This window comes from Thalassophryne amazonica, chromosome 6 (genome assembly GCF_902500255.1).
Source record: "Thalassophryne amazonica chromosome 6, fThaAma1.1, whole genome shotgun sequence".
In the NCBI taxonomy this organism is placed as follows: Eukaryota; Metazoa; Chordata; class Actinopteri; order Batrachoidiformes; family Batrachoididae; genus Thalassophryne; species Thalassophryne amazonica.
The window spans coordinates 108,759,121-108,776,359 of NC_047108.1; the positions used below are offsets into that span (position 1 = coordinate 108,759,121).

General features: G+C 44.1%; 1 protein-coding gene across 2 annotated transcripts in view; it reads left to right on the plus strand.

The window, feature by feature from the left end:
* Positions 1-7,444: 7,444 nt before the first annotated feature.
* Positions 7,445-17,239, plus strand: part of LOC117512881 (myelin transcription factor 1-like) — a 152,801-nt gene continuing 143,006 nt past the window's right edge. For both annotated transcript variants that reach the window (XM_034173119.1, XM_034173118.1), the window contains exons 1-5: positions 7,445-7,757; positions 8,889-9,008; positions 14,912-15,002; positions 15,170-15,283; positions 16,175-16,392. In XM_034173119.1, coding sequence (XP_034029010.1) covers positions 7,589-7,757; positions 8,889-9,008; positions 14,912-15,002; positions 15,170-15,283; positions 16,175-16,392 — 712 coding nt within the window. In that variant the 5' untranslated portion in view covers positions 7,445-7,588. The remainder of the gene's footprint in view (positions 7,758-8,888; positions 9,009-14,911; positions 15,003-15,169; positions 15,284-16,174; positions 16,393-17,239) is intronic.

Genomic DNA, 17,239 nt, shown 5'->3' on the forward strand with positions numbered 1-17,239 from the left:
ATTTGCTGTGGCGACCCCGAGTGCAAACAAGGGAGCAGCCGAAGGGACTTTAGTACTAGTAGTAGTACTCGTAGTCGTAGTTGTTGTTTGTGACGGGGGGAGTTACTGCACTGTAAGTTGTTTTGTTAGGATGTTTTTGTAGTAGTAGTAGTAGTTGTTATTGTTGTTGTTTGTGATGGGGGATTTACTACACTGTGAGTTGTTTTGTTAGGATGTTTTTGTAGTAGTAGTAGTAGTAGTTGTTGTTTGTGATGGGGGATTTACTACACTGTGAGTTGTTTTGTTAGGATGTTTTTGTAGTAGTAGTAGTTGTTGTTTGTGATGGGGGATTTACTACACTGTGAGTTGTTTTGTTAGGATGTTTTTGTAGTAGTAGTAGTAGTAGTAGTAGTAGTAGTTATAGTCGTTGTTGTTTGTGATGGGGATTTACTGCACTGTGAGTTGTTTGTTAGGATGTTTTGTAGTAGTAGTAGTAGTAGTAGTGTAGTAGTAGTAGTAGTAGTTGTTGTTTGTGATGGGGGAGTTGCTGCACTGTGAGTTGTTTTGTTAGGATGCTTTTGTAGTAGTAGTAGTAGTAGTAGTAGTTGTTGTAGTTGTTGTTGATTGTGATGGGGGAGTTGCTGCACTGTGAGTTGTTTTGTTAGGATGCTTTTGTAGTAGTAGTAGTAGTTGTAGTAGTAGTTGTTGTTTGTGATGGGGGAGTTGCTGCACTGTGAGTTGTTTTGTTTGGAGGCTTTTGTAGTAGTAGTAGTAGTAGTTGTTGTAGTAGTAGTAGTAGTTTGTGATGTGGGAGTTACTGCACTGAGTTGTTTTGTTAGGATGTTTTTGTAGTAGTAGTAGTAGTAGTAATAGTTATAGTCGTTGTTGTTTGTGATGGGGGAGTATAACTGCACTGTGAGTTGTTTTGTTAGGATGTTTTTGTAGTAGTAGTAGTAGTAGTAGTAGTTATAGTCGTTGTTGTTGTTGTTTGTGATGGGGGATTTACTGCACTGTGAGTTGTTTTGTTAGGATGTTTTGTAGTAGTAGTAGTAGTAGTTGTTGTGTTTGTGATGGGGGAGTTACTGCACTGTGAGTTGTTTTGTTAGGATGTTTTTGTCGTCGTGTAGTTAGTAATAGTAGTTGTTTGTGATGGGGGAGTTTCTGCACTGTGAGTTGGTTTGTTAGGATGTTTGTCGTCGTCGTAGTAGTAATAGTAGTTGTTTGTGATGGGGGAGTTTCTGCACTGTGAGTTGGTTTGTTAGGATGTTTTGTAGTAGTAGTAGTTGTTTGTGATGGAGGAGTTACTGCACTGTGAGTTGTTTTGTTAGGATGTTTTTGTAGTAGTAGTAGTAGTAATAGTAGTAGGAATAGTAGTTGTTGTTGTTGTTTGTGATGGGGGAGATACTGCACTGTGAGTTGTTTTGTTAGGATGTTTTTGTAGTAGTAGTAGTAGTAGTAGTAATTGTTGTTTGTGATGGGGGTTACTGCACTGTGGAGGTGTTTTGTTAGGATGTTTTGTAGTAGTAGTTGTAGTAGTAGTAGTTGTTGTTTGTGATGGGGGAGTTACTGCACTGTGAGTTGTTTTGTTAGGATGTTTTGTAGTAGTAGTAGTAGTAGTAGTTGTTTGTGATGGGGGAGTTCCTGCACTGTGAGTTGTTTTGTTAGGATGTTTTGTAGTAGTAATAGTAGTAGTAGTTGTTGTTTTGTGATGGGGGAGTTACTGCACTGTGAGTTGTTTTGTTAGGATGTTTTGTAGTAGTAGTAGTAGTAGTAGTAGTTGTTGTTTGTGATGGGGGAGTTACTGCACTGTGAGTTGTTTTGTTAGGATGTTTTGTAGTAGTAGTTGTAGTAGTAGTAGTAGTAGTTGTTGTTGTTTGTGATGGGGGAGTTACTGCACTGAGTTGTTTTGTTAGGATGTTTTGTAGTAGTAGTAGTAGTAGTAGTTGTTGTTTGTGATGGGGGAGTTACTGCACTGTGAGTTGTTTTGTTAGGATGTTTTGTAGTAGTAGTAGTAGTAGTAGTAGTTGTTGTTTGTTAGGATGTTTTGTAGTAGTAGTAGTAGTAGTAGTAGTTGTTTGTTGTTTGTGATGGGGGAGAGTTGCTGCACTGTGAGTTGTTTTGTTAGGATGCTTTTGTAGTAGTAGTAGTTGTTGTTGTTGTTGATTGTGATGGAGTTGGCTGCACCGTGATTGTTTGTTAGGATGCTTTGTAGTAGTGTAGTAGTAGTAGTAGTAGTTGTTGTTTGTGATGGGGGAGTTGCTGCACCGTGAGTTGTTTTGTTAGGATGCTTTTGTAGTAGTAGTAGTTGTTGTTGTTGATTGTGATGGGGGAGTTGCTGCACTGTGAGTTGTTTTGTTAGGATGCTTTTGTAGTAGTAGTAGTAGTAGTAGTAGTAGTTGTTGTTGTTTGTGATGGGGAGTTGCTGCACCGTAAGTTGTTTTGTTTGGATGCTTTTGTAGTAGTAGTAGTTGTTGTTGTTGTTTGTGATGGGGGGGTTACTGCACTGTGAGTTGTTTTGTTAGGATGTTTTGTAGTAGTAGTAGTAGTTGTTGTTGTTTGTGTGGGGGTTACTGCACTGTGAGTTGTTTTGTTAGGATGTTTTTGTAGTAGTAGTAGTAGTAGTTGTTGTTGTTGTTGATTGTGATGGGGGAGTTGCTGCACTGTGAGTTGTTTTGTAAGGATGCTTTTGTAGTAGTAGTAGTAGTTGTAGTAGTAGTTGTTGTTTGTGATGGGGAGTTACTGCACTGTGAGTTGTTTTGTAAGGATGCTTTTGTAGTAGTAGTAGTAGTAGTTGTAGTTGTTGTTGATTGTGATGGGGAGTTGCTGCACTGTGAGTTGTTTTGTTAGGATACTTTTGTAGTAGTAGTAGTAGTAGTAGTAGTAGTAGTTGTAGTCGTAGTTGTTTGTGATCAGGGAGTTACTGCACTGTGAGCTGTTTTGTTGGGATGCTTTTGTAGTAGTAGTAGTAGTTGTAGTAGTAGTAGTTGTTTGTTTGTGATGGGGGAGTTACTGCACTGTGAGTGTTTTGTTATGATGCTTTTTTAAGAGTAGTAGTTGTAGTCGTAGTGTTTGTGACGGGGGGAGTTACTGCACTGTGAGTTGTTTTGTTAGGATGCTTTTGTAGTAGTAGTAGTTAGTAGTAGTAGTTGTAATCATAGTTGTGTGTGATGGGGGAGTTACTGCACTGTGAGTTGTGTTAGGATGCTTTTTGTAGTAGTAGTAGTTGTAGTCATAGTTATTTGTGATGGGGGAGTTACTGCACTGTGAGCTGTTTTGTTGGGATGTTTTTGTAGTAGTAGTAGTAGTTGTTTGTGATGGGGGAGTTGCTGCACTGTGAGTTGTTTTGTTAGGATGCTTTTGTAGTAGTAGTAGTAGTTGTAGTCGTAGTTGTTGTGATGGGGGAGTTGCTGCACTGTGAGTTGTTTTGTTAGGATGCTTTTGTAGTAGTAGTAGTAGTAGTAGTAGTAGTTGTAGTCATAGTTGTTTGTGATGGGGGAGTTACTGCACTGTGAGCTGTTTTGTTGGGATGTTTTTGTAGTAGTAGTAGTAGTAGTAGTTGTAGTCGTAGTTGTTTGTGATGGGGATTTTCTGCACTGTGAGTTGGTTTGTTAGGATGTTTTTGTCGTCGTCGTAGTAGTAATAGTAGTTGTTGTGATGGGGGAGTTTCTGCACTGTGAGTTGGTTTGTTAGGATGTTTTGTAGTAGTAGTAGTAGTAGTAGTAGTTTGTGATGGAGGAGTTCCTGCACTGTGAGTTGTTTTGTTAGGATGTTTTGTAGTAGTAGTAGTAGTAGTAGTTGTTTGTGATGGGGGAGTTACTGCACTGTGAGTTGGTTTTTAGGATGTTTTGTAGTAGTAGTAGTAGTAGTAGTTGTTGTTGATTGGGAGTTCCTGCACTGTGAGTTGGTTTGTTAGGATCTTTTGTAGTAGTAGTAGTAGTAGTAGTTGTTTGTGATGGAGGAGTTCCTGCACTGTGAGTTGTTTTGTTAGGATGTTTTGTAGTAGTAGTAGTAGTAGTAGTTGTTTGTGATGGAGGAGTTCCTGCACTGTGAGTTGTTTTGTTAGGATGTTTTGTAGTAGTAGTAGTAGTAGTAGTAGTAGTAGTAGTTGTTTGTGATGGGGGAGTTAGTGCACTGTGAGTTGTTTTGTTAGGATGTTTTGTAGTAGTAGTAGTAGTAGTAGTAGTAGTTGTTGTTGTTGTTTGTGATGGGGGAGTTACTGCACTGTGAGTTGTTTTGTTAGGATGTTTTGTAGTAGTAGTAGTAGTAGTAGTAGTAGTTGTTGTTGTTTGTGATGGGGGAGTTGCTGCACTGTGAGTTGTTTTGTTAGGATGCTTTTGTAGTAGTAGTAGTTGTTGTTGTTGTTGATTGTGATGGGGGAGTTGCTGCACCGTGAGTTGTTTTGTTAGGATGCTTTTGTAGTAGTAGTAGTAGTAGTAGTAATTGTTGTTTGTGATGGGGGAGTTGCTGCACCGTGAGTTGTTTTGTTAGGATGCTTTTGTAGTAGTAGTAGTTGTTGTTGTTTGTGATGGGGGAGTTGCTGCACCGTGAGTTGTTTTGTTAGGATGCTTTTGTAGTAGTAGTAGTTGTTGTTGTTGATTGTGATGGGGGAGTTGCTGCACCGTGAGTTGTTTTGTTAGGATGCTTTTGTAGTAGTAGTAGTAGTAGTAGTAGTAGTAGTAGTAGTTGTTTGTGATGGGGGAGTTGCTGCACCGTGAGTTGTTTTGTTTGGATGCTTTTGTAGTAGTAGTAGTTGTTGTTGTTGTTTGTGATGGGGAGTTACTGCACTGTGAGTTGTTTTGTAAGGATGCTTTTGTTGTAGTAGTAGTAGTAGTAGTTGTAGTAGTTGTTGTTTGTGATGGGGAGTTACTGCACTGTGAGTTGTTTTGTAAGGATGCTTTTGTTGTAGTAGTAGTAGTAGTAGTTGTAGTAGTTGTTGTTTGTGATGGGGGAGTTGCTGCACTGTGAGTTGTTTTGTTTGGATGCTTTTGTAGTAGTAGTAGTAGTAGTTGTTGTTGTTGTTGTAGTAGTAGTAGTTGTTTGTGATGGGGGAGTTACTGCACTGTGAGTTGGTTTGTTAGGATGTTTTTGTTGTAGTAGCAGTGGTAGTACCAGTAGCTGTTGTCGTAGTTGTTGTTTGTCATGTGGGAGTTACTGCACTGAGTTGGTTTGTTAGGATGTTTTGTAGTAGTAGTAGTAGTTGTTGTTGTTGTTTGTGATGGGGGAGTTACTGCACTGTAAGTTTTGTTATGATGTTTTGTAGCAGTAGTAGTAGTAGTTGTTGTTGATTGTGATGGGGGAGTTGCTGCACTGTGAGTTGTTTTGTTAGGATACTTTTGTAGTAGTAGTAGTAGTAGTTGTAGTCGTAGTTGTTTGTGATCAGGGAGTTACTGCACTGTGAGCTGTTTTGTTGGGATGTTTTTGTAGTAGTAGTAGTAGTTGTAGTAGTAGTTGTTTGTGATGGGGGAGTTACTGCACTGTGAGTTGTTTTGTTAGGATGCTTTTGTAGTAGTAGTAGTAGTAGTTGTAATCGTAGTTGTTTGTGATGGGGGAGTTACTGCACTGTGAGTTGTGTTAGGATGCTTTTGTAGTAGTAGTAGTAGTAGTAGTTGTAATCGTAGTTGTTTGTGATGGGGGAGTTACTGCACTGTGAGTTGTGTTAGGATGCTTTTGTAGTAGTAGTAGTAGTAGTTGTAGTCGTAGTTATTTGTGATGGGGGAATTACTGCACTGTGAGCTGTTTTGTTGGGATGTTTTTGTAGTAGTAGTAGTAGTTGTAGTCGTAGTTGTTTGTGATGGGGGAGTTGCTGCACTGTGAGTTGTTTGTTAGGATGCTTTTGTAGTAGTAGTAGTAGTAGTAGTAGTAGTAGTAGTAGTTGTAGTCGTAGTTGTTTGTGATGGGGGAGTTACTGCACTGTGAGCTGTTTTGTTGGGATGTTTTTGTAGTAGTAGTAGTTGTTGTTTGTGATGGGGGAGTTACTACACTGAGTTGTTTTGTTAGGATGCTTTTGTAGTAGTAGTAGTAGTTGTAGTCGTAGTTATTTGTGATGGGGTTACTGCACTGTGAGTTGTTTTCTTAGGATGCTTTTGTAGTAGTAGTAGTTGTAGTCGTAGTTGTTTGCGATGAAGGAGTTACTGCACTGTGAGGTGTTTTGTTAGGATTTTTTTTTTTTTTTTTTGTAGTAGTAGTAGTAGTGCAGGGTGGTGGCCAAGTGGTTAATGCACTTGGTTTCAGTTCAGAAGGCTCCGGGTTCAAATCCCACCCCTGCCACATTTCTCCATGTAATGTGGAGTTGCGTCAGGAAGGGCATCCGGCGTAAAACCTGTGCCAATTCAACATGCAGATCCGCCTTGGATTTGCGGTGGCGACCCCGAGTGCAGGGAGCAGCCGAAGGGACTTTAGTACTAGTAGTACTCGTAGTCGTAGTTGTTGTTGTTGTTTGTGACGGGGGGAGTTACTGCACTGTAAGTTGTTTTGTTAGGATGTTTTTGTAGTAGTAGTAGTAGTAGTAGTTATAGTTGTTGTTGTTGTTTGTGATGGGGGATTTACTGTACTGTGAGTTGTTTTGTTAGGATGTTTTTGTAGTCGTGGTAGTTGTAGTTATTTGTTGGTGGGGGGTGAGGTCCTTTTTGGGGAGCACTCGATGTCCTCATCAAACTTTTGTCCTTTGATTTCACAGTGCGGACAGAAGACCCAGAAACATCTGTTTGTATTGTGGCCCAAGAAGATGGTGATGAAACCATCAACCTGGAGAACAAGAACCCTGGTGAGAGACAGGAACCTGTGAGAAGAATCTGGTGTCCTGAGCCACTCCAGCAAGAGGAACCAGAGGAGGAAGACAGATGGAGGTCAGGTCAGCATGGTGCAAGGACCGTCAGAGCAGGCTGAAGAACAAACACAAGACCTCAGGGCCAGCAAAACACCTGAGCAAGAACAACAAGAACAACAGGAACAACAAAAACAACAGGAACAACAAGAACAACAAGAAGACGAGGAGGATGAAGAAGATAAGAGGAACGTAGGGGAGGTCCAGACACAGCTGATAAATCAGGGCAACTCTGACCATCAGTATTCCAGTGGAGACTACAAACACCACGCTAAAGAATCCACCCTAAACCAGACTGAGGAGGAGGAACAGGGGAGCAGCAGGGAGATGAGGGGAAGGAGAAGGCGAGGAAGAGGAGGAGGATGAGGAGGAGGAGAGAGAGTTCACCAAGAGGTTGACTCTCCTGATACTTTGAGTCCACACATTCAGGAACCTGAAGCAGAGGTGTCACTCAGAGAAGAAAAGGTAACCTCTCCCCTGACTGAGGAAGAGGAGGAGGACGAGGAGGAGAAAGATGATGAAGAGGAAGAGAGTCTGGGAAAGGAAGCAGGTGAAGTTGTGGAAGAGGAGGGTCCAGACTCCAGCAGGACGTCTCCAACCACGGTCGTGATAGAAGTTCAGTCTGAGGAGGATGAGGATAATGATGATGATGAGGACGGTGATGATGAAGAAGAAGATGATGAAGAAGAAGAAGAGGAGGAGGAAGAGGAGGAAGATGACGAAGGACAGGAGCATGACCATGGCTCAGAGGGCTCCGGGGTAACTGATAACTCGGAGAACTGGGACATGACTCGAGGGAATCTGGGGCTGCTGGAGCAGGCGATCGCCCTGAAGGCAGAGGAGGTGAAGGGCGGCCAGGAGGCGCGGAGCTCTCCGGACTACCAGCCCTACACCACCTCCTCCAGGAGCAGTGAGAACGTCGCTGCAGCCAGACGCACAGGCACCTACAGCAAAGGTACGACAACACAATTTTAGTTTTAAAAATAATGCTTTTAACTTTCTTCTCTTTGGTAATATTCACATAAAAGGCAATTCCATTTGTAACACGTCTCATAATAATAATAATAATAATAATAATAATGTTTTTAAAGTTTTATTCATCATGAAATCACCTGGAAAGTTACTGCCCCAAGTAGAGGAGTTTAAGTATCACGGGGTCCTTGTTCACGACTGGGGGTAAGTTGGAGTGGGAGGTCAATAGATGGATTGAGGTGACGTCTGATGTTTTACATCTGCTGTACCAGACCATTGTGGACCTGAACCAGAAGGTAAGACTCTCAATTTACCAGTTGATCTACGCTCCAATCCTCACCTACGGTCAGGAACTTTGGGTAATGACTGAAAGAATAAGATCATGGATACAAGAGGTGGAAATGAGATTCCTCCGTTGGACAGGGAGAGAAGCTTGACTATCTGGGAGGAACTCACAGTGGAGTCGCTGCTTCATATTACTGAAAGGAACCCGTTGAGGTGGTTCAGGCACCTGGTAAGGATAAGCCCTGGTCATCTCACGAGGGAGGTCTTGCAAGCATGTCCAACTGTGAGGAACCCCTGGGGAAGACCCAGGGAGGAATTACATTTCCCAGCTGGCTTGGGAACACTTCAGAATCCCCTGGGAAGAGTTGCAGGACTTGACCGAGGATAGGGAAGTGTGGGATGCGCTGTTTGGTCTGCTGCCACTGCGACCTGGACCCGGAGATGCGGCAGAAACTGAATGATTGAAATTGCCTTTAAAATGAAGGCCTTTTAATATTTTTTGTAAAATTAGAATGCCTTGGTCTTTTTCTCTTTTTTTCCTGCTGAACTTGTCTCAGCGCCAAAGAGCTTCAAGATAAACTAAAGTTTCAAACATTTTTTTGCTTTGTTTTGTGTGTTTGGTGGTTGTGGTGAGACCTCCTGGGGCACGAACAGACACATTGACCACAGTCTGTGTCAGGACTGTTCAGCCAGACGGGGGTGTGCGGGACACAGTCTCTCATGCTGACCTGCTGTTGCTGTGTCTTGCAGTGGGACTTGAAAACATTCTCTTCTTGTGGACACGATGTTGTTGACCCACTGTTTCTCCTCCTGCTGTCCCTGTATCCAGACAAGAAGGAGGAGAAGTGTCCGACTCCAGGCTGTGATGGGACTGGTCATGTGACTGGGCTGTACCCCCACCATCGCAGTTTATCAGGATGTCCTCATAAGGACCGAATTCCTCCAGAGAGTGAGTACACACACGTGCAGATGGACAAACCTTCAGTGTCCATGATACAAGAAAACCAAAATGGACACATATTTGTCTCTAAATGTCATAACTAAATGTTTCTTTCTCACCACAACATAAACCTCCTGTTTGTCCTTTCTCACCACAACATGAACCTCCTGTTTGTCCTTTCTCACCACAACACAAACCTCCTGTTTGTCCTGTCTCACCACAACATAAACCTTCTGTTTGTCCTGTCTCACCACTCTGATTTCTCTTCTAGCTATATGTGTTCTGCTGCAGGGCTGCAGGGCTGCGCTCTGAGTCTGTTATAGTTTATCTTCTTCCTTTTACCGTGAGCTGTGGTGCGCACGTGCGAACGGACCGTCTGTGTGTAAATGTGGAGATGTCTGGAGTTATACTTGATGTGGACATGTCCTGTCTCTGGCAATCAGATGAGAAAGTTTGAGGGGAGAGTGAGGAACTGCAGCCAGCTAGTTTTTTTTTTTCTTTTAATTGTTCACATGTGCGTGCACGAATGAATCATCTGTGAGTGAACTGGAGATGTTCAGACTTTTTACTGGATGTGGATATGTCCTGTCTCTGGCAATCAGTCTGTGAGCAGGACTTTTATGGACTTTATTTAAACGCATTTGTGAGAGAAGAGTGAGGACTGTGCTCTTTTTGAGTGTGTCGTTTTACTGCATTGTGTACACGGTATAAAAACAATCCTGCGTGCCTCTGTTGGGGGGGGGGTCGGGGGTGTGTTCCGGCGCTGTCGGGCTGCTCCCTTGTTGGTCCATCGTGCTGCCCCGGTGGCTCTGGTGGCTGCCCTTCCTGGCCCCTGTGCCCCTCCGCTTCCCTTTTTCACCTGGTTCCTCCTGGGGCCCTGCGTCCTGGGCCCTTTTCCGTTGTCGCTTGCGGCCGGTCGTATGGCTTCCGACGCGCCGGAGTGGTCCATGTCTTTTGTAGGGTTCTGTACTTTATCTTGGCCAACAACCAGCCACAGTAGTGATCGGATATATAGCTGTGATCTGGGTCTCTGTGGTGTGGCTGGTCAACACCACAATTTGGTTTTGGGTGCTCTCAAGGGGATCAAGACTCTGGTGTCCTAGATTAAGGAATGAATGCTCATTAACTAGACAACAGACTGTCGCTGTCACTGCTTGTTCATGTGTGGTGGTTTGTTCTGGCATGTTTTATGTTGGGGCACCGTCTCCTCGGTGTCTCACTTCAGTTATTGCTTTCACCACTTGTCTTTCGTTTTTGTCTGTCTTTGTGTTGTTTTGGTGGTCGGTCCCTCCTGATAGAAGTTGTCAGTTGGCTTTGAGTAGGATCTTGTAGGGTGATCGGGAAGGGCGGATGGGGGTCATACACGCACACCACATTCACTCACGCACTACTACCTTCTGTCCTGCAAGAATAAATTGCATATACGAGGTCTGTTAGAAAAGTATCTGACCTTTTATTTTTTCAAAAACCTGAATGGAGTTTGAATCACGTGTGCTTGCATGAGCCAACCTTGAACCTTCTTGCGCAAACGTGAATTTTTTCACGCTTGTCAATTGCGTCATTTGCTTGTAAGCAGCCTTTGTGTGAGGTGTGTGTCGTGTGCTCCGGCATTTTTTCATTCCAAGGAAAAAGACGGAACAACTGGAGCAGCGCGACCCGCATCAAATTTTGCCAGAAACTGGGCGACAGCCAGGTGGAAACCATTCAGATGATTCAGACGGCTTTCGGTGACAATCCTATGGGCATCACACAGATTAAGGAGCGGTACAACCAGTTTAAAGACGTCCGCACAATGGTGGCGAGCGAGCCACGCTCAGGCGGCCATCAACATGCTGAAAATGATCCAAAGTGAACGCTGTGGTGATACGGGACCGTCATGTGACTATGTGAGAAATTGCGGAAGAGGTGGACATCAGCACTTTTTCGGTCACATTCACTGTGACAGAAGATTTGGCCGTGAAAGGAGTGGCGGCGAAATTCTTTCCTGAAGCTTCTGATGGCGGAGCAAAAGCACCTAACAGACCTCGTACGAGGGCTGTCAATAAAGTATAGGTCCTTTTTATTTTTTTCAAAACTATATGGATTCATTCATATGTTTTTACGTCAGATATGCTTGAACTCTCGTGTGCATGCGTGAGTTTTTCCACGCCTGTCGGTGACATCATTCGCCTGTGAGCACTCCTTGTGGGAGGAGTCGTCCAGCCCCTCGTCGGAATTCCTTTGTCTGAGAAGTTGCTGAGAGACTGACGCTTTGTTTGATCAAAATTTTTTCTAAACCTGTAAGGCACATCGAAGTGGACACGGTTCGAAAAATTAAGCCGGTTTTCGGTGAAAATTTTAACGGCTGATGAGAGATTTTGAGGTGATACTGTCGCTTTAAGGACTTTCCAGGGAGCGAGACGTCGTGCAGCGCTCCGAGGCGCCGTCGTCAGCCTGTTTCAAGCTGAAAACCTCCACATTTCAGGCTCTATTGATCCAGGACGTCGTGAGAGAACAGAGAAGTTTCAGAAGAAGTCGGTTTCAGCATTTTATCCGGATATTCCACTGTTAAAGGAGATTTTTTTTAATGAAAGACGTGCGGACGGGTCCGCGCGTCGGGACGCAGCCAGCGTGGTGCGGCGGCACAGGAAAAACACCTCTGTGTTGATAACCATTTGTAAAATCCAGGCGGCTTTTGATGGCTTTCAGTGGAGTGAGTATATGAGAAATTGTTTAACAGCTGGACATGTTTCAACTTGTCCTTAAGGCTTCCAACGGAGGTGTTTTTCCTGTGGCGGAGCGTCGCGGTGGCTGCGAGCCGACGCTGCAATCCGTCTGCACGTCTTTCATTAAAAAAAAAAAAAATCTCCTTTAACAGTGGAATATCCGGATAAAATGCTGAAACCGACTTCTTCTGAATCTTCTCTGTTCTCTCACGACGTCCTGGATCAATAGAGCCTGAAATGTGGAGGTTTTCAGCTTGAAACAGGCTGACGACGGCGCCTGAGAGCGCTGCGCGACGTCTCGCACAGTGGGAAGTCCTTGAAGCGACAGTATCACCTCAAAATCTCTCATCAGCCGTGAAAGTTTTCACCGAAAACCAGCTTCATTTTCGAACCGTGTCCACTTCGATGTGCCTCACAGGTTTAGAAAAAATTTTGATCAAACAAAGCGCCAGTCTCTCAGCAACTTCTCAGACAAAGGAATTCCGAGGAGGGGCTGGACGACTCCTCCCACAAGGAGTGCTCACAGGCGAATGACGTCACCGACAGGCGTGGAAAAACTCATGCATGCGCACGAGGGTTCAAGCATGTCTGACGTAAAAACATATGAATGAAATCCATATAGTTTTTGAAAAAAATTAAAGGACCTATACTTTATTGACAGACCTCGTATGTGTATTAATGTTCATAAATGGTTCTGCCAGTGTGGTATTTACCATTACTGTATATGCAGACAGGGAAAAAAAAAAAAACAATCCTGCATGATTAATACTTCAGGAACAATGGAACACAGCAGGAATCATAAATTGGCATCGTCATAAAGTACCGTCGCTTTGCCCTGAATTGCGCTGAAACCACTTAAGGTGCGTTTACACATAAGCAAGACGCGTTACAGATGTCATTTTTCTGTCATTCTTGACACATTCCTGACATTCTTAATGTGACTTAACGCATCTGAATAGGTTTCTGAATAGTGCGTGTTGGTGCGTGATATTCTTGATATTCGTGGAGCATGTTTTTGCCTGTCAAAAAATCTTCGACGAATGTCACACACCACCCTCATTTCGGCTCACGTCGTGGAGGTCGCAACTGAGCGTATTGATCTGTCTTGATGAGTAGTGATCCTTAATAGAATGTGACAATGTTCGTAATGGTTTCTGTGATGGCTCTTGGAGCCCAAACTGTCACGCGTTATTACGAAGTGACACGGAAACTGTCAAGTTTTGACAGGATTTGTAACACGGCGTCACATTTCACTGCGCGCCACGATGAATCAGTTTTCTGTCACGTGCGCACAATTAAACTTGGCTCCAAATGTCGTTCCGCAGTTCCTGCTGAAGCTCCTCAGGACGCTACTGCAGGTGGTTCCACCTGCTGTTGTAACTGATGAGCGGGAGAATGAGTATGAGCCAGAGGAACCAGGGGAGCAAGAGGAGACTCACGTGCAGCCAGACATCTCTGCACCTCCTTCAGTCCGGCAGAGGAAGAAGCACGCGCACAATTAAACCCTGCTGCATCGCATTCAGTTTGACTGCTGACACCAAGTTGGCTAAAAGACTAATTTCAGTGCTCTTCAGCGCGCTCCTGCAGGTGTTCCACCTGCTGCATGTGCCTGATGTTTGGGAAAATGCATGAGACGAGACCCGCATGAAGCCACACATCTGGCTCTGTCCTCCTCCTCCTCTCTGCGCCACTCCATGGCACAGAGGCCAACTACGCATGCAGTCGCAAAGTTCTTCTGAAAAAACTGGAGCGATCTGAATTCAGTTGGATGAATATGGGTGTGTGTGTGTGGAGACAATTCACCTCGTTCACAACGTGACAGAACTTAACGATGCGTTGTTATGCGCAATAACGCGCTATAGCGTGCAACACTGCGGAACACTATTCTTAACTGTGTGTAATGGTTCCTGCTAATTCTCCAGCATCACGTGCTATTAATCGTAACGTGTGGTAACAGGTTACAGCAGTTCCTGAGGACACCTGACGCCTCTGCCCCGAATAATCACATTCGTGATCAGCGGCCAAGAATGTGTACTTCGTGGCATTCATGACTTGTCGTCGTTGTGTAAACGCAGCATTAATTTCTGCGTCGAGCACAGGATGCAGAAAAAAATTACCTCCTGTTTGTCCTTTCTCACCTCATCCATAAACCTCCAGTTTGTCCTCCCTCACCAAATCCATAAACCTCCTGTTTGTCCTTTCTCACCACATCATAAACGTCCTATTTGTCCTTTTCACCAAAACATAATCAGCCTGTTTGTCCTTTCTCACCACATCCATAAACCTCTTGTTTGTCCTTTCTCACCACATCCATAAAGTGCCAATATCATGTCCAAGCAGAGCTCATGTCCACAGCGGTGTGCTTCAACAGGTGATGATAAAGACGAGTGAATGGACACATGGTACAAAGTTTTTCCTCCAAAGTCTCTGATGATGTCATCAGTCCATCAGTGGTTTTGGAGTGATGTCTCAGAGTCCAGAGAGTATATCTACACTACTACCACAAATAGAATCACACCCTGTCCAAGCTGTTTGGGTCTGAGGTTTATGGATTGACTGGATGTCTTGAGCTCTGTCTTCCTCCTACCACAGGCGCGTTCACACCTTGTGCCTGTGTTCTGTAAATAACTCCACCATTTGTGTGTCCACTGGGATGGTGAAGTGAGAATGTGGCGGTCTGTAATGAACCTGGTCTCAGGTCTGGTCCACGGCCTTGGTGGCCTTAACCTGTGCAGTACTCCGATGCACTGGCTTCATGATGCATTGATACTCTGTTTGTGTAGATTAATGGATGAATTAATGATTCACTGCTTCACCTCAGGGAGCCCTAGCAGCGATTGTGTGCTGGTGCTAACTCACCAGAAAACCTCTCACTTCAGCCTGTCTTCAAAAGTTTCGGTCCACACCGAGTGCACTCGGCTCTTACAGCTGATGATGGATGAGTGTGATGGTTTTTCATGCTGTGACCAAAGCCTCCAATTTGTAATGAAGAAGATAAATTCAACCCCTTTGTCCACGTTTCCCTGATGTGCACTCTGCATCACAGCCTTGAGTCAGAGGTGGTACAGATAGGGCCCTGATGTGACGCAGGTCTGTCAGCTCGTCTCTGATTACTAACTGCTGTTGTGTGTAGTTCATCTCTAATGGGTACGAACTGTTGACAAGCGACAAGGTGATGTGAGTCTCTGTGGTTGTGTCCACCTGTAGTCCTCGCCATGCACGAGAATGTCCTGAAGTGTCCGACTCCAGGCTGCACAGGTCAAGGACACGTCAACAGCAACCGCAACACACATCGCAGGTTCAACAAGTTCACACATGCTCAGACACACACACACTCTCTCTCTCTCGTGGAGACTCCAGGTGACTGTTTGTCTTTCTAACACGACTAACATGAACTCACGTCTTCACCTTCAGTCCTCTGAGCTCAGTGTCTCTTCAGTGGACGTGTTTGTCTCTGTCCTGCAGTCTGTCCGGCTGTCCCATTGCAGCAGCAACACGGCTGAACAAGCATCAGGACAAACAGGTCCATGTCCCCGCTGCGGCCTGCGAACCCTCGTCCAACTCCGACAGAGTGCTCAGGTGAGACCCGTGTCATAGGGCAGAGTCAAAGGTCAAACACTTCATGAGCTCAGCCATTGATGTCAAGTTATCAGAATGATTCAACAGATAACCAAAATAAGCAAACATTCCAAGTCAGTGGACATTTCCCCACAACAACTTTTGATCTTCATTCATTCATTTTCTGCCTCCTGAGCCCCCTGGGGCAGGTCTGCTTCCAGCCTGGTACAAAAAGCGGTTTTGGTCTCTGGAGATACTTTGCTCCTCCATGACAGCTGTACAGGGGGAAGTTTTTTTTCTAACTTCTTAGTTTCAGATGTTTTAAGACAAAGTTTTGTGTAATTGTGGGCGTGGCCACTTTGAGTGGCAGCGTCTGCTCATTGTTGTTGTTGTGTCTGTTTGTTTGTGGTATTTTATTGCAAACACCTGGAATAATTTGTCTTGTTGGGGACAAACGTCCTAATGGATCATCTAAGACGTCTCTGCTGTGATAGTTACGCCGGGTCAAACTTGTCTTATTTAATCTTGTATGCTGATGGGGTTATGGCTTTTAGCAGCTATCAGTAGCTTCATCCGTTAGGTCCCGTTAACGTACAGTTAGTGAGAAAATACACAGCTCATAACTTTTAAAGTAAACCATTATGAGAGCCACCGCACAGTCAAAAAAAAAAAACATGATTTAAAAAACACCTGTGACATATGTCACACAGGCCTGAAACAAGATGAAATCTCAAACATCAAAGTAGTTTTACACCATATGAGCCCTTTAATAACCATCTGATGTGAAAGAAAAACTTTGTCACAGTCAGATGACTTCAAAGACAAACATCACCTCTTTGGCAGCATGAATGAAGAGAGCTGCTGTTTTCAACTTTGGTATTTTAACAGTACAAATGACGCCTTTTCTTCTAGGCCCATGTGTTTTGTGAAGCAGCTGGAGATCCCTCAGTACGGCAGCTACCGGCCCAACGCCGTCACCACCACGCCTCGTGCCAACTTAGCCAAGGAGCTGGAGAAATACTCCAAGGTGTCTTTTGACTATGCAAGCTTTGACGTCCAGGTGTTTGGAAAGCGTATGCTGATCCCTAAGATGCCGAGCACCACAGACACGTCACCCAAAGCCTTCAAATGTAAGAGCCACACGTGTTCGTGATCCGTGCGAGGACCAGACCTTTGTCAAAGAGTGTTAAGATGTGCTGGATCTGCAGGTCCAGATCCAACACATCATCAGTGTTATAGTGGATGACAGCTTTGAACCAAATGGGAAAAACACACACACACGCCAAAATATTTTAACGCAATCAAACCATTAAGAAAGTTATGCAATCAGGAAATGTTATGCAATCATCTAAAATATCTCTTCCGGGTCACTGCTCGTGTGGTCGACCGGTTCGCCTGTTGAGCAGATGTTTTTCTTGTTTGTGTCTATATTTCTATGAATTTTCATCCATCTTTTTTGTGCGTGTGTGGTTGTTTTTAATCGTTACGTTGCTCAAGAAGAGGAGCTGTTTTTCCTTCATATTCATTTTTCGCAGCTTTTTATTGTCACCTGGTGGACCTGGCCTGATTAATTTATTCCGTCCTCTCTTCCTCAAAAAAATTTTTTTTTCCAGTATGAATATTCGGGTATTTACCTGGATGTTTTGTTTGGTGTGGATTATCTGTGAGTTTGTTTGTTGTTTGTTGCAAATTTGAACAATATTCCCGATGGCAAAATCATTTACACCAGAGAAGTTCTGCTGCAGCTCGGACTCTTACCTCATTCCAACCCTCCCACGGACACTTTTCCCAAATAAATACTTTGTAAGAACATATCCAGCACAGAGAACCAGGTCCATGATAAAAATGGTGCGACTAGGAGGGGTAAGAAGAAGGGCAGAAGTGAAGCCAGACTTAAAAGGGAGACATGTAAACATTGAACTCCTGGCTGTCTCCCTGCGTCTGTTTATCTTCCCAGAGAGTTTCCTCAAGTTTTTA